This window comes from Mustela lutreola, chromosome 7 (genome assembly GCF_030435805.1).
Source record: "Mustela lutreola isolate mMusLut2 chromosome 7, mMusLut2.pri, whole genome shotgun sequence".
Classification (NCBI taxonomy): domain Eukaryota; kingdom Metazoa; phylum Chordata; class Mammalia; order Carnivora; family Mustelidae; genus Mustela; species Mustela lutreola.
In genome coordinates this window covers 44728929-44751042 of record NC_081296.1, presented here as the reverse complement: position 1 = coordinate 44751042, position 22114 = coordinate 44728929, and the positions used below count along the sequence as shown (strand labels likewise).

The 22114-nt window shown below is 35.8% G+C and overlaps 1 protein-coding gene across 7 annotated transcripts in view; it reads right to left on the bottom strand.

Annotated features, from left to right (window-relative positions):
• The window catches only part of TCF12 (transcription factor 12), a 393556-nt gene that overhangs the window by 225358 nt on the left and 146084 nt on the right, over positions 1–22114 (bottom strand). For all 7 annotated transcript variants that reach the window (XM_059180608.1, XM_059180606.1, XM_059180611.1 and 4 more), the window contains one exon: positions 4192–4265. In XM_059180608.1, the coding sequence (XP_059036591.1) occupies positions 4192–4265 (74 nt within the window). The remainder of the gene's footprint in view (positions 1–4191; positions 4266–22114) is intronic.

Below are 22114 nucleotides of genomic sequence, written 5' to 3'. Positions count from 1 at the left end.
ATATTCGGCCACAACAGAATCAGCAAATACTTCTTACTCATTACACTTAGGAAGTAGCACATCTGCAAATGTATTCCTTCATTTAAATTTGGTTGATTGTTACATATAGATCTAGTTAATAAATTCTGATATACATAAGATTAAAGCCAACACTTACACACCACTATGTAGCAGACACTGATCTAAGCACTTTACACAGACTTATCTCATTTAAAAATAGATTTACATGCATTTAAAACTCATGACAACCTTATGAAGTAGTTATTACCCCCATTTTACAGATGAGTGAACTGAGGTACAGCAGATTTAGGTAACTTGTCCACAATCATACAGGTAGTAAGTGGCAGAGATTGGATTCATACCCAGGCATTCTGGCTCCAGAGTCTATGGTCTTGACCACTGACTGCCTTCTAAAGGGGAGGGGGGGAAAGTCTGGAACTGGAATTAAGCACTGATGTGATGGTAAATAACAAAAATCATGGTATTCTCTGCCCTTTATGCCTGGTGCAATGTCAAATATAGAAAACACTTGTTTGCAGGAAAAGATAAAAACTAAGGGAAAGAAGTAACTATACATCTTGCTCACATCTAAACTATTTGAGATCTTAACTGCTCTATTCAATCTCTGGTGCTTTAACCTCAAACACGACTTCTCACATATTTCTGAAAATAAGCTATTCACACCATGATGGTGCTTTTTCTGTTCATTTGTGTATGTTGTTCTGCAAAGGCAGGCAGTAGGTCAACAGTGCAGAAACCACGTCTCTAACAAAGGTAGATTTGAGGTACATGCCACAAATGCTCTTACTTCCTTATGAGTGGTCTCAAACTTGGTTGTCTCATCTCCACATTTTGTTAAGAATGCTAAGCATGTCTACCATTTCTTCTGTAACCACTATTAGGTACAGCATTTGTTTCTGTGTCTGCCTATCAAAAATTCTTTCTTGATTCATGTGCTATGGATAGTTCTGATAACCAGACCTCAACAAATCACCTGCATACTGTAAGGCTACTTAACTTGTGAATTTGGGAAAAATAGGGCAGACTGGACTGACTTTTCCTGCTTCTGAGAGAATACATATAAGACTAATTACATTGATGAGAAGTTGTGGCCTCTTAACCAGAGAACTCTGGTAGATCTCATTTACATATCAAGGTTATTAGGACAGAATGCTATCTTTGTTAGATTTAAATATATTTTTTGATATTATTTATTTGAAAGACAGAGATCACAAGTAGGCAGAGAGGGAGGCAGAGGGAGAGGAAGGGAAGCAGGCTCCCTGCTGAGCAGAGAACTTGATGTGGGGTTCGATCCCAGTACTCTTGGATCATGACCTGAGCCAAAGACAGAGGCTTTAACCCACTGAGCCACCCAGGCGCCCCTCTCTGTTAGATTTAAAGCCAGTTCCAATTAGGCAAAAAGCTTACAAAGCAAAAATTCCCTTTAAAACATTGTTAAACAGATATTAAGTTCAACCTACATGATTTGGTGTAACCAATCTTATACAGTAAAATGCAGGGTTGAAATACATTAATAGAGTAGTATTTAATAGAGTTCATGTGCCAAATAATACCGTAACACAAAAAATGATTCTTTTTCCCCCTTACAGTTTTAGCGTGGAGGTGGGGAGACAGGGAGGGAGGGAGAACAGCAACTCAGTTGAATCCAACAAAACTACAATCATATACTTTATAACCCCACCAAAGTACTCATTCTGCAGGTTTACATACTTTTTATTGTGGCCTATTAAGTATTTTCAAACTTTACAAAAAGTAAAATAAAAAAATCTTCTATCAGGAATGTAAAACTAAATTATTTTTTAAATGATGCAACTTGCTGTGATGGAAATTTATTATTTATACTGGTAAAGTCTAAATAAATGTCACTAATATAATTTCTACAAAAGTATCTGCAATTTCATTAAAGTTTACATTGACTTGTTAATAATTTTACAATGCATCAAATTTCATTTATAGCTAATTATCGGTATTTACTCCTGAATTTAAAAAACTGAAGATACTATGATACTCAGTAGAATAAATACTTTGGTAAACCGAGATTCTTATTAACAAAATTATATCCACCTATACTTATGATTGTGAAAAAAATGGTCAACTTAAAAGATGACATTTAACAATTAAACTCAGAAAGTTGGTAACATTCCTATAAAGGAGTGCTGAGGGCAGCTTCAAAGATAACCATAAATGTCTTTCCCTGGTGAAAAGAGTTCAGGGAATTTAAGTGATTGAAATTATAAATGAAACATAACTTCTTAACTAGATAACTAAACCATTTTAGTTCAAAATCATGACCAGGACAGAAGAAGCAAAGTGAGTGGAAGAGTAGATTTCAATGAGAATAAAAATAAATGGTAGCATTAAATCACCACTCTATCTGATATCTCAGTAGACTGGTAAGAAGAAAAAGGAAAAAAAAAAAAAAATATATATATATATATTGTATGGTAGACTGGGAATAGCTAAAGATTAATCTGTGTTTTTAAAGAGAAAACTAGTTTACTATTAAATCAATTTACAATGTATACAATACACACTCAAAAAATTAAGAGTAAAAAATAGCATTTCATATTCACCTATCTATCAAATAGCAAAACAGAAAAGGAAGATTTGCTTTGAAGTCCATCTCTAGAGGTAAACAATTTCACAGTCATGAAATATGTAAATGTTTGGATATACTATTATGTTCCCTTTTCCTAGAATCCTATTTAGCACTCAAGTAAGAAAAGAAATTGAAGTCTGAAAGGAAACATAAGGTACAAAGGCACCATTTAATGTATTTTAAGAAATAATGTTATCACACATTAACTCAAGACTTTGAAAGAAAATAATCCAATATTAATAAACAGTATTCTGTTCTCCACTATATAAATAAAATTCATACTTAGCAATTAAAACAGGAAGCCTACCTTTCCTATTCACATATTATTTAAAGCATCAAAAACTTTTAAAGGAAGGAAATTTGGACATCAACCAGTTCAACTATCCCCAAGATAAAATAAGGTGTCCGAGATTTCACCACCGAGTTGACAGTAAACCCAAGTCTTATGGTGCCCGAGACAGTGCTCTTTACACTACAACCCAGCTTTCTCAGCACTGAGTCCCAAAAGGAAAACACTAAAAACCATGTTTAATTGTCTCTCTATGTATCTTTTTGGATTCTACATGACTATTTTGTTTCTTCCCAAAGTATTTAAAATAAATTAAACATAGGCTACAGCCAAAGAGAGTAACAAACCACATGTTTTAACTTAGCGCTTTTTTAATACAAAGCAGCATAACCCATATGGACACTAAGAAATCCAATCACATACTGTTTCCTTCCATTTATGCCAATTTGCTTCCAGTATTAAGTATCCATAAATTTTATGCTTCTCCATCTTCTACTGGTTAATTCTAAGATAAGTAAATAATTCACTGTTCATGCAAAGCATAACATTTTTGAAAAATTATCCCTTAACCTCACCAATTTACTGTGGATTCTGGGAACAGAGTTTAATTTTACTGATAATTCTTTGGTCTAATTTTTAATATTTCAGTCTTATTATTTTAAACTTTTGGGGGATTTATTGTTTGTTTATTGATTAAAAAAAAGTTCTAACCTTTTGACCTTTCCAAGCATAAAACACTAGCTTGGTCCTATTTTCTCTTAACTGCCAACCAAGAAATGTCATCTGTTATGTCTGTTTTGATATGCTTCCAAGAGACAGGGCTATAGAATCCCTGGTATAAATGGCTGATGACTACTACTGGAACAAGAAGGACAGAGGAAAGACTAGAAACTGGTATTTGGAAAGTCAGTGCCATCTCTCTAAAGGTAATACATGAAGAAAACAATACAGAAAGAAAAATGACTATGTATGGTAAGAATACTTAGGCATTCTAAATTCTTCCAGCTTTAGTAAAGAGTACTGCAGGTAATCCAGGTATAGAAATAACACCAAGAACATTTCCTTCATTATAAGAAATAAAATAAACTCCCAAAGTATGACAATAAATTAAAATATAAAAAAAATTAAATCTACCACAAGGGTACTGCATAATTCTATGGTATTCCCATGTAAATATGTTAATATTTATTTCTCTTAAGAAACAGAGCTCATATATGAAAAGTCTTACTTATTCTGCCAAATTACTTTATAGTTTTAATCAAGGGTTGGTGAATGAACTTACTCTAGATGAGTCATAAGAGGGGCTTGGTTGACCACTTGTTCCCCAAGATGTTGTACCTCCTCGTTCATCCATACCTAAGGAGAGAAGAAAGTGAAAGATATAAATCCAAAAGGCTATGATGGATTTGTTTTCATACAGTATGGCAGAGAGTACAAGTCAGCAAGTAGTATTTGCATTTGTATGGAACTCACTGTGTACCAACCAATTCTTGTCTCAGAAATCTGAAGAAAATAAGCTACCTCAGAAAGTATTCATCACTGCTCCATACAACTCCTTTCGAACAATGCAGACTTTCAGAACCAAAACATCTTTGGAGGCTTCAAAATAGGGCATATCTAGGTCTCCACATTTCTGTCACATCCACTGCTACTTCTAAAAGTAGATAAAACCCCCAACTTTCTATAGTTTAGTGCTGTCTATAGTTTAGTGCTGTCTACATGAAAATATGAAGAATTTAGTTCTTATGGATAAGCCTTAGAAAATGAAGCAAGTTGGGAAGCCTGGGTGGTTCAGTTGGTTAGGCGGCTGACTCTTGATTTTGGATCAGGTCATGATCTCAGGGTTGTGAGATCAAGCCCCACACTGGGCTCTGCACTGGGTATGGAGGCTACTTAAGATTCTCTCCCTGTTGCCCTCTGCCCCTCTCCCTCTCTATTTAAAAAAAAAAAAAGAGGGTGCCTGGGTGGCTCAGTGGGTTAAGCCGCTGCCTTCGGCTCAGGTCATGATCTCAGAGTCCTGGGATCGAGTCCCGCATCGGGCTCTCTGCTCAGCAGGGAGCCTGCTTCCCTCTCTCTCTCTCTCTGCCTGCCTCTCCATCTACTTGTGATTTCTCTCTGTCAAATAAATAAATAAAATCTTTTAAAAAAAAAAAAAAGAAAGAATGAATGAAACAATTTGGAAAACTGTTAATAAGTTAACAAAATTTTAATTTTAGTAAGTTAATAAAATTAAGTCAAGTTAATAAAATTAGTTTCTAATACGACATTGACTAGATATTCTTAACTGAAGGTATCAAATTAAATCAAACTATACCAAATCATAACAAATCAATGTTATTTACATTAAAACTAATAAAAATGTAGTGACAACTCATCCTAGTAAAATCTCCTCTAAAATCTGATTTTAAATGAGTAGATCTACTGTCTCTCTCTCTCTTTTTTTAAAGATTTTATTTATTTATTTGACAGAGAGAGACACAGCGAGAGAGGGAACATAAGCAGGGAGAGTGGGTGAGGGGGGCGAGCAGGCTTCCTGCTGAGCAGGGAGCCTGATGTGGGGCTCTCCATCCCAGGACCCTGGGATCATGACCTGAGCCTAAGGCAGATGCTTAATGACTGAGCCACCCACGAGCCCCAAGTAGATCTACTCTTATGAAAATTGCAAAGGATAACTCAAAGTGAAAAAGGATTAACAAAAAATCAATTTATTGTGTTCCTTAATGTACCTTCTGAAGGTTTGGCTCCATTATTTTCACCTTCCTGCCACTCCCTAGAAAAAGTTGAAAGAGCTAGAGACCTCTCAATCTAGGTATCTTTCCCTTTGCTGTTTCAAGGACCAGTCCTTTTCATCCTTGACCCCAAGCAGTGTATGCTTTCCCAACCCTTTCCAAGTTTTCTACAAATACGAACAGCTGACTTTTCTTCATGCTTTCATAAGAAAACTCAAGATGTTCCAAAGACAACATTCTACTAAGTTTAGAACCTCCTTTTCTTTAAAAAAAAAAAAAAAAATTCCTTGACATCCTCTGTGATTTAGATGAGAATGTGGTCTGTAGTGAGTTAAATACCACAAATTCTCCAGTAACTAGCCATGATTCTCACTCTTTCACAGGGACAGAACTGCCAACTGAAGGGATAGGTGACAAACAGGAAGAGGACTCACTTTCCAAAGTAGAATTTACTAATCACTAAATCAGCTAGTAGGACCTTAATTTATTCTTTTTATGAACCTGTACTTTCTGTATTAAGTGATTAATGTACATTTTTAAAAGTTTTTAAAAACACCATAGTAAAAAGATGGGTGCCTACTACAGAAAACACTCTAGGCATAATTTCAAGTGAACCAGAAGCTTTGAAAACAAAGAGAGATGATAAACAAAAATACACAGTGTTTTGTTCATGCCTGGATAATTCTTAGTAAAATTCTAGATTTAGGAAAGATTCTTTTACAAGTTTGGGAAATATCACAAAAAATATACTTTGTTACCATCTCTCCAGTATCACTAATTACTTTGGGCTATATTCCAAGCATTTTCTTTGTAAGCAACACTGTAGAATAGCAGTCAGAATTCCTATGAGACCCAATCCAAGAAAAGGCTACTTACTAACACACAAAATCCTATAATAAAAAACTACTTATGAAACTGCAAATAATTTTCTGAAAATTTAATTTTTTAAATCATACTTCCCATTTGCAACTGTTTTTCTATATAGGTAAAGTTTTTTTATACTACATAGCCAAAGTAAAATACAAACTTAAATTGACTACTGAAGGCAGGGTCTCAAATATTTGTACACCCCTATTCTATTGCATTATTTAAAATAGCCAAAAGGTATAAGCAACTCAAGTATCCACTGACAGATGAATGGATAAATAAAATGTGACATATACATAAAATGCAGTATTATTCAGCCTTAAAAATGAAGGAAATTCTAGAGCCTGGGTGGCTCAGATGGTTAAGCGACTGCCTTAGGCTCAGATCATGATCCTGGAGTGCCAGGATCGAGTCCCACACCAGGCTCCCTGCTCAGCAGGGAGTCTGCTTCTCCCTCTGACCTTCCCCCCTGTCACGGTCTCTCTCTCGAATAAATAAAAAAGTCTTTTAAAAAGATGAAGGAAATTCTTACACACGGTACACCTGAATGCACCTGAAGACATTTATGTTAAGCAAAATAAACCACCACAAAAAGAACAAATACTGTACAATTCCATTTATATCAAGTGCCTAGAGTAGTCAAATCCATGGAGAAAAAAAAGAATGGTGGGGCTGGGAGGGGGAAGGTAATCTTACTTTCAGTTAAAGTTCAGAACACAGAATAGAAACTTATAGCCTAATGAAAATAATCAGACCATAATTTGTTTTACGACTCTGAACGGTCTTATATCAAATGAGAAATAAATATGAGGTCTATGTGTTATTAACATACACCCGTAAAAGAAAATACAAAAAAAAGATAAGTGCTTGCTATAGAAAACATCACAGACAAGATTTTTAAAAGATATATGAAATTCTGTGAAAACACATACTCAATTTTCATTAAGTGACACTAATTACTCCCACAGTGTAAAAGAAGAGCAAAGATTTAATGAAATTAAAAGAGATGATAATTAAGCTAACAGCTAAGGAATGTGACATATCAGTGATACTGGACATGGCAGGGGGATTCAAAGGATGCTAAAGACTAACAAGGATTTGGCGTGGTTTGAAACTCAGAGCTCTATAGTTTTATTGTTAACATATCCAGTCTCTGAGAAGGTCGTGGCTGGCACTGACAAAGTCAAGAGTCATCTTTCAGCATCAATGACTCCTTTCTGCTGAAGACAATGGCTGTACAAACAGAAATATGAAAGGAATAATAACCTTTCCAAAGCTTCAGCCATAAGACCAAGGTAAGCAGAAAAAAAGAAATCATACACAGAAAATAATACAGAACTGTACAAACTTACCAAAATTTAGACAAATTGATAAAAATCTAAAGAACTATTTATCAATAGGAAAATAGAATACAGTTGCAATACAGTGATTAGGAAGAAAACATTTCTATTAAGATACATCTGTACCATCCCTGCCATGTATTTTCTATCTTCCCATTTCTAGTCTATGAATTCCAATGTCAACAATTTTTAGAAAAGCTAGTTCCTCGATTAAAAGATTAAACTACTAGATGTAAGAGAAAGCTTGACAATCACTGAGTGGTAAAAATACTTATTTAGAGTTTTTTTTTTTTTTAAAGATTTTATTTATTTATTTGACAGACAGAGATCACAAGTAGGCAGAGAGGCTGGCAGAGAGGAGGAAGCAGGATCCCCGCAGAGCAGAGAGCTCGATGTGGGGCTCGATCCCAGGACCTGAGATCATGACCTGAGCCGAAGGCAGCGGCTTAACCCACTGAGCCACCCAGGCGCCCCATACTTATTTAGAGTTTTAACTTTCTAATAAATTATTCTATTTCTAGTCAACAAGATTAAAAGGGTTAATCAATAATTTAATATAGAGATTTAAATAACCTTTTGCTTTTTTCAGTATTTTATATACAGATTCTCTTACATACCAGCTTTTTTATATAGAATCAATTAAATACAGTCTAATATATATTTTGATTCCACAGGCCCAGTTTCAATAGGTATACATACTATTTTTAATATTTTCCAGTAAAGAACATTAAATTTTTTACATAAAAAACACAAGGGTCTATAAATTTAAGATAACAATTCGCTACCTTCTCATTTAATAGGAAAAGTAACTAAAATCAAATCATAAGTCACTACATACACAGGCAGTTCCTTAAGAGGCTAGGTAGGACTCTGGAGAAGGAATAAGAGGTAAAAACTGAATTTCTGAGGTGTCAGAGAGCAAAATTCTTGGAGAAGCAAGCAAACTTCCTGGTAAAGTTTAACATACAGCAGTATCCTCTTTTCTATGAAGAACTCAGATATTAGTCTATCTGCTTCCTCTCTGTTGCTACCATCTTTAGTTTTTGCTCAGAAGTATTCTCTTGAGTTGATCATAAAACTACTTCACAACTTCTATCCTACCTCTTCTTTTATTCTCCTAGTACAGAGTCCTATAAACCTCGAGGTTTTTATCCATTAGCAAAAACTGGAAACAGACTTTGGTGGGGGAGGGGAATGACTTTTCTATACTCTAAACATCTGGGTTTTTTCCTCCCACGTGGGCCCAAAACAGTACAGAGTTCGTGTAACACAAAGTACTACTCATGGTTTGATTAGACTCCGGGAAGATCTGCCAGGAGGTACAAGGAGTGAATAAGGAGTAAAGCTGCTGACCAGTTCCATCTTTTCCTACTTGCCACTGTCATCAATGACTGCCACCTGATGCTGAGACCAGAGTAAAGTGACAAACAGCTCTGGAACTGGGAAAATATTTCAGATAGTAGTGGGGAGTCTATTGAGCACAGAAAGAATGAAAGGAAGAAGGCAGACAATACAAAGAATGGAGTGAAGAGTGGTTAGGATATCCCTGCAGTAAAAGCTGATAAGAAAAACAAGACACTACAACCACTCTGCTTGGTATCTACCCTTATGAAAAAGGGACATACATAAAGTTGGAAGGAAGAGCACAGGGAATCTCTCTCTCTCTCTCTGTCACACACACACACACACACACACGCACACACCCCTTTAGGAGCACTGAAATCAAGTTTTTTATCCTAGCAAGTAAAATGTACTTTACAAATATCAAATCCCAACACTGTTATAAATAAGGGAAAGACAATAAACTTGGCAGGACTGACATCTGCTATAACGTGATTCAATAAATTGATGAAAGAAATTGGACTGGAGATGGCTATGTTAGATAACCAAAGCTATCCATGTGTCTCTTCAACAGTTTCTTTACTCAATTTTATTTGTGGAGTAATGGTATTTGTTTAGTTAACACTCCAAGGCTACAATCAATTTTAAGTTAATATACAAATAAATCCCAACACCATTTTTATTATATGATTTTACAGACTTATAAAATAAATCTACCAATGTGTTTTTCCAGAAATTCATTGTGAAGTAGGGTCAATTAGAATATAATAGCAAATCTGGGGCACCTGGGTGGCTCAGTGGGTTAGGCCTCTGCCTTCGGCTCAGGTCATGATCTCAGGGTCCTGGGATCGAGGCCCGCATCAGGCTCCTTGTTTGGTGGGGAGCCTGCTTCCCCCGCTTTCTCTCTGCCTGCTGTTCTGTCTACTTGTGATCTCTCTCTCTATTCAATAAATAAAATTTAAAAATCTTAAAAAAAAAAAAAAAGAATATAATAGCAAACCTTTTGCTGTTATGCTAAATATTAATGAAAACAAATAAAACAGAAAAGCTATGATAATCTTAAAATCCCAAGGGGATTTAAGAGAAGACATGGTTCCTCATATGAGGTATATAATAGTGATTACAGAGGTTTTTTTTTAACATAAAAATTGAGGGGTATCTGGGTGGCTCAGTGGGTTAAGCCTCTCCCTTCAGCTCAGGTCATGGATCTGAGGGTCCTGGAATCGAGACTGGCAATCGGGCTCTCTGCTCGGCGGGGAGCCTGCTTCCCTTCCTCTCTCTTTCTGCCTATTTGTGATCTCTGTCAAGTAAATAAATTAAAATCTTTAATTAAAAAATAAAAATAAAAATTGAGATACTGTGCAATAACAGTCAAAACAATCTAATTCTTTTTAAAAGTATGTAAGAAAATGAGAACAGTAAGAAGAGTAAAAGGAATCACAGGTCACCTTTTAAAATTCAACCACAATTTCTATTTGATATTACTAAAAACAAAAATATAATGTAGGGATATTCTAGTGCCAAAATATACTAATAAACACATGGCTAATTCCAAGAAAATGACTAATTTTGAAATTAACTTGTAAACACAGTTATTTTGCTATGTTATTAGGTATATCACTCTATATAAATACCATGTAAAGATACATTTGAAAGGATATTTCAGTAATTGAAACAGAGCAGAGGATCCAAAGAAAATGGCAAGTCTACCTTTTACCAAAAAAAAAAAAAAAAAAAAAAAAAAAAAAAGATAATGCCTGATTGCCAGAGATTGAAACTAAATTCCAGAATGCAAGCAGGTATCTTCTACCACACTGGGAACTATCTGGTGACCTGGTATCTTGTTTCCTTTGCTATCTGAAAGTAGAGCATTCCTACAAAATGTCCTATGAAAAGACTTTTGTAATTTGAAATGGCAAAAAGCAAAGAAGCAATTACCATTGGTAAAAGCAAAAATCCTCTTCTGATTTCTTTCAGTTACCAAAAACAGGTACAAATGTAGGTTTTTGGTAAAAGCAAAGTGGCATAAAATGAAGTTTTGGAGAGCAGGGGACACCTGTACTCCTCTCTCCAATATAAATGCCGAAGCCCTGTATCCAAACAACACTATCAGCTGTTTTACCTCATAGAGGCGCTAAAGACAGTCAACTCTTAAAAACAGGCTTGACTGTCTCAGACTCTAATGAGTCTCAGCAAAAAAAATCTCTCACTCGTTAATGCATTCCCCTTCTTCTGGCCCTTCTAGTCTGTATTCTTTACATACCAACTAGAACGACCTTTTAGAAACAATCATGTCCATCTTGTGCTCAAAATCTACCATAGGATTCCCATCTCACTCAGAAATAAACAGGTCTACAATGTTTTACAGGTTCTGCCTGCCACCTCTCTAACTTGATCTCCTACTACTCCTTCTCTTGGATGAATCTATTTCAACAATATGGCCCCCTGCTTTTGCTCAAATACACCAAACAGGCCCCCTTTCTGGGGCCTTTCCACTTGCTCTTTCCTCTTCATAAAATGCTCCCCACCCAGATATATTGAATGGTCTTTCCCTTAATTTCCTTTAGGTTTCTGTTGAAATGTCATCTTACAGTGGAGGTGTTTATTATCTGCTCTTTTTCCAACAGATTGAAAAATCCATGAGAATAAGGATGTAATCTATCTTGTTCACTGTTAAGTATTTGTTACCTAGAAAAGTGAATGACACAAATAGGTACTAATAAATATGCATGGAAAAATGAATGTATAAAATGGAAATAAGATCAGTTTAATAAAAGTGAGGCTGAAACTGGTTCCCTATTTGTTAGCTTATCATTCCTTTTAAAAATAATAATCAAAACCAATTTTCTAAATAACCATACTTTTTTTGAAATTCTGTGAGGAGCGGTGAGAGATGAGATTGCAAAAGACTCTATAAGCTAGACAACTACTCCAAAACAGCAAAAATTATTAACTTTTAAAGAAACTTAAATCCTGACTAGGCTTGGTAGCTAAACCAACACTGACCTCATATACCCATTAATGGTGAAATGACCTAAACGCATGTTCTAAGACAAATAACTTTGTATTCATTATAGTACACTCTATACTACAGTACTAGAAAAGGAATTTTAAATAATTAAATATGTTCCAAAAATATTCATATACTCAGCATGATGCTGGGATATTTATAAATGTGGTCAGAAACGTCATTAATCTCTTGATTCACACCCTTCTCTTTTGTATTTCCTTAACCAGTCGCTCTTCACAATAATTTCTACCTCATCAGTATTTCAACTAACTATCCACTTGTTCTCTTCATGTATATACAGTGCCGTGGTTCAGGTATTGTGTATTGCTTGTTCATCTTTTATGTTTCCATTTCAATCCACAGTTAACATTGACCGCCCACTTATCTTGCCATAAACACAAGCTGAATCACATCCATTCATTCCATAAATGTTATCCTTTGCTGCTTTAGGAATAACATTCACACTCCTGAGTATGGCATTCTTCAAGGTGGCCTTGATCTACCCTTTCAGCTTCAGTACGTATTATATCGCTTCAAAAACTCAATGCCCTCAATCTCATCAGGGTATTAATCACTCCCCAAACATATCAAATTCATATTCTACTGTTCCCTACCCCAGGATATCCCCCATCATCTAACCCCTAACCTAATAAAATTTCTAATTTTGATTCAGCCAAAGATCAAATGCCTCCTCCTCTGAGCAGTGTTCTCCATTAAGTAAGTCTAAATTAATTGCACTTCTTGAGAAGTTTATATGCACTTACTCTGCCTTAAACACTGTTAGTTGTTTTCATTTATGTTCTAACAATAAAACTTATTAATAGGGAGCATACCTTGTTCATATCTATGTTGTTTTGGTACTTAGGAGAAGTATATTCTGCTTTCAAATGTTTACTGAATGCCTAAGCACATAAAAAATTAAGGCATTTGTGTAACTGTCATAAGAATTCAGTAGCTATGGATGGATTAAAAAGAAGATACCCTGGGACACCTGGGTGGCTCAGTGGGTTAAAGCCTCTGCCTTCCGCTCAGGTCATGATCTCAGGGTCCTGGAATGGAGCCCCACATTGGACTCTCTGCTCGGCAGGGAGCCTGCTTTCCTTCCTCTCTCTCTGCCTATTTGTGATCTCTGTTTGTCAAATAAATAAATAAATAATCTTTAAATCAAGCATAAATAAATAAATAAATAAGGCGCCCAAAATAAAAAAGTTATGTCTAGCAGTCTAAGTAGATAAAGAATTAGTAAAATAATACTTATTTTTTAAACAAAATATTATTTTTGAAAGCAGATGGCAAATATGTTGGAGGAAACCTCTCAAGTGACCTAGTAGGCGCAGCTTCCAAAACAATCTAGTAAGCTCCCACAGATAGCTTCTATAAATTCTGGGAAAAATACAAACGTAAAACAACTACTTAGAGGCTCTGGGGAGTGAAAAAATTAACAGGCTTACTTAGATGATAACATAAATGTGGAAGAAATGACTAGAATGAGTGACTTTCTCTTTTTAACAGTTTTTAAGGATCAAAATAGGTGATCTTCCTGTTCTCAAAGCTTTTATCCTATACATACATAAGAGGTAGCCACAGCATGCAGGAACGAAAGTTCCAATAAATGTCTTTCTAGCTTGAAGAGGTCAGAGCCAGAACAGCCATAGTCATTACAAAGTAATGACAAAATCCCAATAAGAGATGTAGAAAAGAGGAGTCCCAAACTTTGGTATATCTCTACGCCAGTCTTGGCAGAGCCCTGAAGCACATATTCACCGGGCAAGACAAGGCAATATGTAGTTGAGACTAAAAAAATCAAGTTAAGATTTGAACAGGTGCCAAGCTCAGGCAACAAAGAGTTTGTACTTTAAGTCTAAATCCAATTAATGGCTCACTAGAACAAAGAAATCCAAACTCTTTTGAGGAACATGAAAGAAAACAAAATTTCCATACAAATAACATTCACAGATACCCATAATACAATCCCAAATTCCTTGATAATGAAATGTGACCCAATCTCAAAGGAAAAGATAATCAAGGGAGGCCAACCTCAAATGGCCCAGACATTGAGATTTTTCAGACAAGGACATTAAGGCAGTTACTATAATATGCTTAATGAGGTAAAGGACATATGCTCATAATACAAGAAAAGACTAAAAATCTAACAGATAAAGAAAACAAACGACAAGATGTAAGCCTTACAAATAAAAATTAAAATCTCTAAAATCTTAAAAACAACAACAACAACAACAACAAACCAAAAAACTTCCAGGATGAGTTTAAGGGAGGAATGGTGATGACAGAGGAGTGAGTATAAATATGATGACTGCTCAATAGAAATAATTCAATTTGATAAAAAGAGAAAAATATTAAAAGAAAAATAAACAGGCCCTTAGAAACCTAAGGGAAGATGTTAAAAAGTCTAACATAGGCATAGTGACAGAACAGAGAACAGGAAAAAAAATGTTAAAGAAATAATGGCCAAAAATTCCACAAATGTGGTAAGAGACATAAACTTAGCAATTATAGGCATTCAGTGAGCTTAAATAGGATAAATGTGAAAAGCCCCACACCTAGACAAATAACAAACTTCTAACCAAAAATACACAGAAAATGTTGAAAGTGGTAAAAGAGACATATTACAAACAGAGAAACTGCAATTCAAATTACTGCAGAGTTATCTCCAGAAACTATGGATGTCAATACATATGGAAACATATCTTTAAGGTAAGGGGAGTAGAGAAGAACTCGGGTGGCTCAGTTGTTTAAGCGTTTGATTCGGCTCAGGTTATGATCCTGGGGTCCTGGGATGAAGCCCCAAATCAGACTCCCTGCTCAGCTGGGAGTCTGTTTCTCCCTCTGCCCCTCACCCACTTGTGTTTTCTCTCTTTCTCTTTCTCTCAGATAAATAAAATCTTAAAAAAACAAAATTAAAAAAAAAATAAAGGGGAGTGTGGGGGGTATCAGCCAAAATACAAATATCCCTCAAGAATGGAGATGAAATCCATTTTCAAAAAAAAAAATAAAAGAAACTGCAGTACAATAAATACTAAAAAAAGTTTTTCGAGTTGAAACAAATGTTATGAGAGAGAAACTTGGAAACTGAGGAAGGAAAGAAGAGCACCAGAAATAGTAAATATAAAAAACTGTATTTTCCTTTCAACTTTGTTAAAACATTTATATAAAAAATTACAGGCATACTGTTGTGCTTCACAGATACTGTATTTATACTGTATTTATTACAAACTGAAGGTTTGTGCCAACCCTACACTGAATAAGTCTATCTGCACCATTTTTCCAACACCATTTGCTCACTTCATGTTTCTATGTCATATTTTGGTAATTCTTGCACTATGTCAAACTATTTCCACTATTATATTTATTATGATGATCTGTGATCAGCGATCTTTGATGTTACTATTTTAACTCTGCTCTGTAGAGTTGCTGCACCCATATACGATGGTAAACTTAATAAATGTTTTGGTGTTCCAAGTGCTCCACAAACCTACCACTCCCCAACTCTCTCACTCTTCTCATTCTCCATCTCCTCAGGCCTCCCTGTTCCTTCACACAACAATATTGAAATTAGGCCAATTAAGAACCTTACAATGGCCTGCAAGTGTTTGAGTGAAAGAAGAATAATAGCACGCATCTCACTTTACATCAAAAGCAAGAAATGAATAAACTGGGGCACCTGGATGGCTCAGTGGCTCAGTGGGTTAAGCTTCTACCTTTGGATCGGGTCATGATCCCAGTGTCCTGGGATCAAGCCCTGCATAGGGCTCTCTGCTCCGCAGGGAGTCGGCTTCCTCCTTTCTGCCTGCCTGCCTCTCTGCCTACTTGTGATCTCTGTCTCTCAAATAAATAAATAAAATCTTTAAAAAAAAAAAAAAAAGAAATGAAATGAATAAGCTTAGTGAGGAAGGCATGTTGATATCCAAGAAAGGTCTAAAGCTAGGTCTCCTTGCCAAACAGTTAGCCAAACTGTGAATACTAAGGAAAAGTTCTGGAAGGAAATTACAAGTACTTTTCCAGTGAATACATGACTGATGAGAAAGCAAAACACCCTTATTGTTGATATAAAGATTTAGTGGTCTGGATAGAAGACCAAAGCAATCGCAACATTCCCTTAGGCCAAAGCCTAATTCAAAGCAAGGCCTTGGGGGTATAGCTCAGGGGTAGAGCATTTGACTGCAAAGCAAGGCCTTAACTCTCTTTAGGTCTCTAGGGGCTGAGAAAGATGAAGGGGCTGCACAAGTCTGAATGTAGCAGAGACTGGTTCGTAAGGTTTAAGGAAGAAAGCCATCCTCACAATATAAAAGTGTAAGGTAAAGCAGCAAGTACTGATGCAGAAACTGCAACGGCTATCCAGAAGATCCAGCTTATATAATTAAGAAAGGTGGTTATAGCACTGGGTATTATATAAGACTGAAAAATCACTGACCTCTACCTCTGAAACCATTAATACATTGCATGTTAATTAATTGAATTTATATTTTAAAAATTTTAAAAAAAGAATGCAAGAGGACGGTGGAACCCAGAATTTGTGTTTTTGTTGCCACAGAAAATACTTCGTCTTAGAGATGAATTAATGTTTCTATTTCTGAACAACAAAAACATTTGATAACTTTTAATTAAAAGGCTCTCTTGGCTTAAAAAAAAAAAGCTATAGTAAACAACAGATTTCCAATGTAGATGAAACAGCCTTATTTTGGAAAAAGATGCCATCTAGGACTTTCACAGATGGAGGCCTGGCTTCAAAGCTTCTTAGAATAGGCTGACTCTCCTGTTAGGGGCTAATGAAGCTCGTGACTTTCAGTTGAAGCCAATGGTCATTTACCATTATGAAAATCCTAGGGCCCTTAAGAATTATGCTAAATATACTCTGCCTGTGCTCTGCAAATGGAATGACAAAGTTGGATGACAGCCTGTTTACAACATGATTTACTGAATATTTTGAGCCCACTGTTCTGACCTACTGCTCAGAAAAAAAAGGATTCCTTTCAAAATATTACCTCTCATTGACAATGATGCACCTGGTCATCCAAGAGCTCTGATGGAAATGCACAATGAGACTAATGTTTTCATGCCTGCTCACCCACCACATCCATTCTGCAGCCATGGATCAATAAGTAATTTCAATTTTCAAGTCTTACTATTGAAAAAATACATTTTGTAAGGCTAGAGCTGCCATAGATAGCAAGTCTGATGGATCTGTGCAAAGTCAACGGAAAAACCTTCTGGAAAGGATTCACCATTCTAGATGTCATTAAGAATATGCATGATTCAATGAGAAGAGGTCAAAAATATCAATATGAACAGGGGTTTGAAAGAAGTTGATTCTAACCTCATGAATGACTTTGACCAGTTCAAGACTTCAATGGAGGAGGTTACTGCAGATGTGGAAATAGCAAGAGAACTAGAATTAGAGAAGTGGATTCTGAAGATGTGACTGAACTGCTGTAATCTCATGATAACATTTTAACAGAAGAGGAGCTACTTCTTATGGATGAGCAAAGAAAGTGGTTTCATGAAATGGAATCTACTGGTGAAGATACTGTGAAGATTGCTGAAATGACAACAAAGGATTTAGAATATTACAAAAAAACTTAACTTGATAAAACAGCAGGGTCTAAAAAGACTGACTCTTAATTTTTAAAGTCTTACTGTGGGTAAAGTACTATCAAACAGCATCAGATGATACAAAGAAATCTTTGGAAAAGGAAGTGGCAATTGACAGCAAACTTTACTGTCATTTTCAGAAACTGCCCTAACCTTCAGCAACGATCACGCTGATCAGTCTGCAAGTCAAACCAGTCAAAAGTCAAAGCAAGAACCTCTACCAGCAAGAAGATGACAAACTGCTGAAAGCGGATGATGGTTAGCATTTTTTAGCAGTATAGTATTTTTAAATTAAGGTGTGTACATTTTTTTTTAGACATAATGCTATTGCACACTTAACAGACTACACTATAGTGTAAATTTAACTTATAGATGCACTGGAAAAGCAAATCATTTGACTCAGTTTATTGCAATATTCACTTTATTGTGGTGGGTGGAAATAAACCCACAATATCTCCAAGAAGCGCCTGCATAACATTCTCTCATAGGAGCTAAAACAGAGGTAATACAAATGAAAAATACAGCATAAAGGAAGGCAGGGCCATGGGTAAACAGGCTTGTAAAGTCACAAGATTTCTGCACTTTACGTGAACTGGTACCAATATAACTCTAAATAGACTGTGAGAAGCTAATGATGTGTATTAACATCCTTAGAGAAGCTACCAAAAAAAAGCAGAGCACTGCTCAAAAGCTAACAAATAAATTAAAAGGAGTCCTAGAAACAGTCATATCTAAAAGAAAGAACCAAAGTACAATCCAACAAAATACAGAGAAAAACAGAAAAAAAAATCAGTATCCCTAAATCCAACGACACAATTAAACATTCCATTTTTGTCTACGGAGGAAGACAGAGAAGCAATCAGATACTACTCCTTTCAATGAGAGCACACCTCATTGCTCTGTGCGCTCATAAAGTTCATGGTGCTGCTCTTTCGAACAAGACAATTATATCTGGGTTTGGTGGTGGGGAAAGAAGATGAAAGCACTACAACTGTACTTTTACATTAAACAAAAAACATACAGTAGCATACCGATGTGAAAACTGCATACATAGGTTTTTAGTTTGTTTGTTTTTATAGTACCCATTAGGATCATAAGTCAGTACCAATAAAGCAGCTTCTGCATAACTATCAAGTACATTTTAGTGGATTTTTGCTGATTACCTAACACAATTCACTATTTAAAAACAGCTGTGTGAGCAATTACTATTCTTAACTTAATTCCACAAACAATTCTATTCATTTCCTGTAATGAGGCCTGTGTACTCCCTGCGTTCAAGTCTTAGACCATTAATTCCTGCAATGGCAACACACTGTGAGTCTGAGAACTCCGTAAGAATTTTCCTTCATATTTTTCCCTATGTTTAAAAATCTCTTCCTCGGGGCGCCTGGGTGGCTCAGTGGGTTAAGCTGCTGCCTTTGGCTCAGGTCATGATCTCAGGGTCCTGGGATCGAGTCCCGCATCGGGCTCTCTGCTCAGCAGGGAGCCTGCTTCCCTCTCTCTCTCTGCCTGCCTCTCCATTTGCTTGTGATTTCTCTCTGTCAAATAAATACATAAAATCTTTAAAAAAAAGAAAAAAATCTCTTCCTCATATATCCTTTAAACTATGACTCATTTCTCTCTAGACTCAACAAAAATTTACATTGACCACTTGCAGTAGTCCTCACATTTTATTCACTCACTCATTAATGAATCTCATGCAACTATCTAGTCTCCTCCTAGACCACAGCAGCAAATGCCAGGCACACAGAAAGCTCTCAAACAAATATTTGTTTATAAGGTAAAACTGAACTTTTTTAAAACACCAAAGGTTATCCTAAAATAAACCACAAAGGTCCTCTGTTGGTCTTTGTTTCTTACATCTCTGTATCAGAGGTCAGCAAACTTCTGTGAATGGCCATAAAGTTAATATTGTAGGCTTTATGGATACACTCGCCCTACAACTATTCAACCGTATTATGTAGTACAAAAGCAGCCGCGGATAAAATATAAACAAATGAAGAGTGGCTGTGTTCCAATAAAGCTTTATTTATAAAAAATAGGTGACAGACCATGGATCATATTTTGCCTACCTCTACCCTACGGCATTTAATCCTGTTAACCACCATGCCTCTCTGGGATTTGCTGACATTAACCTTTTGACCTTTATTTTTGAACAGTTATTGCTTCTTCTACTGTGTGAAAATTAAAAATACCTGCTCTTCGTCCCATGTTCTTCTCATTTTATGCTCCATCCTTTGGAAAACTAATTCAGTTTTATGATTTTGACTGTCTCCTCCAAATGACGTTTCCAATGCACATTCCCAGCCTTAATCTCAGTTCTGTATTTTGGGTCTTAAATCATCAAATTCTTGCTGGAAACTTTCACTTGGTTTTCCTGCCATCACCTAAACCCCATTATATATCTTAATACCATATTCTCTGTATGTCCTTCATCTCTTCCTCCTATGCCTCTGGACCCTAATTATTAATATTTCTAATACTACAGGTAATGCTATATAGTTCAGATCAACCAGACTTATAAACTGGCATCATCTTTGATTCTGCCTTCTCTTCTCCCTCTCTATTCCTATACTGAGTATTCCTTCTGAATGTCTCCTTGAGGCAGCCTTTCTGTTCCCTTTTATTCTGGGATTTCAAGATACACTAGAGTCTCTCTGAAGCTTCCTAAAACAGTACTACACAACATTTCACTAGCTTAGAATATCCTGTTCAAGTAATCTTCCTAAAACAACCCTTTAAAACACATTATCCGAAATTTTAAAAGTAAGCAGTTTCAGTGCCCCACTACCAAGAAAATAAATCCCAAATTCTTCAATCTGAAATGGAATATTTAATCATCTGTTCTACAAATGTTTACTGTCAGTTGTGCTGGGTTTTGTTCCTCCTAGTTCAAAGCCTTTGAAGACCCAGTTACAATGGCCTCTTTCCTTCTAATCCTAGGAGTCAAAAAACTTACTAATTTCTTATTATGGCATACACACTCATGGTTTAGGGAGGATTCTAGGCACTGATGATACAGAAATGCACAAGACACAGTAACCCGACCTTCAAGCACCTGTCATTCAGTGGCTTATCATTCAAACTCTCAACTGTAACCATTAGGCATATTTATAATACATAGTATTTCTTATTATTTCTCTTGGCACTTCTATCTCCTCTATACTTAAGTGTTATTGGTTTAATGCTCACTTTCAATTTCACCTTTGCTGTACAATTTGCCCAACCTCATTAATCTTTACTCAGTCCTCTTCAACACTTTTACTGAACTTAAAAATCTACGTCACACACCACAAAAGTTGTAACTGTTAAAAGTAAACACCATTTAACAAGCAGCCTCCAATTATTTTAAGAGTACATTCAGTTCTGGGGTGCCTAGGTGGCTCAGTAGGTTAAGCCTCTGCCTTCAGCTCAAGTCACAATCTCAGAGTCCTGGGATCAAGTCCCGCATCAGGCTCTCTGCTCAGCGGGGAGCCTGCTCCCTGCCCCACCCTGCCTGCCTGTCTGCTTGTGATCTCTGTCAAATAAATAAATAAAATCTTAAAAAAAAAAAAAAGGAGTACATTCAGTTCTTACACTGTATCACCTATAGTGCTAAATACATACAACAAGTTCAATTAAAAAAAAGTTTTTATACACAAAATAACACTGGAAGTTAATATAAGGGCAGGTTTTCTAGTGGCAGGTATAGCTTTTTACTTATCAACTTATACTGACTCTCCCCAGTTTCACTTAACAGTAGGAGTTTGCAAGGGAGCCTTCAAAAAGGACATAATTGATGACCAAGACACAAAAGCAACCACATTAAGAAGACTCTTAGCTGAGCCCCTGACTTGTGTTCTCCACAAGCATGTATATTTACTATAGTAACATATAAGCAAAAATCAGCACCATGTATGGATTTCTAAATTTTGAACTCTCATAATTAAAGCTTAACCCATAAAAAAATAATTGAACTTAAGTCATTTGAAAATATCTACAACTTAAAAGATGAGTAATTAGATCAAAAACCTACCATAGCAAACACCTTTGGGGCTGTTAAAACTAGCTGAAAAACTTGGTCTCTGCCTTTGTAAATAAATCATACCACTTTTGAAATCTTTACCTCAGAGTATTTTTAGTTTAAAATAGAGGAGTGTTTATCAAAAGTATTTATCAGCAATGAAAAACACACACTAACAATGACTTCCATTAAATAATTATATAATCTTGACATAAAAATAAGATCTGTACACCAAATCTTACACTTTAGAAAATTGGCAGTTTCTTCAAAGATTAAAATATACATACCCTATGACACAACAATCT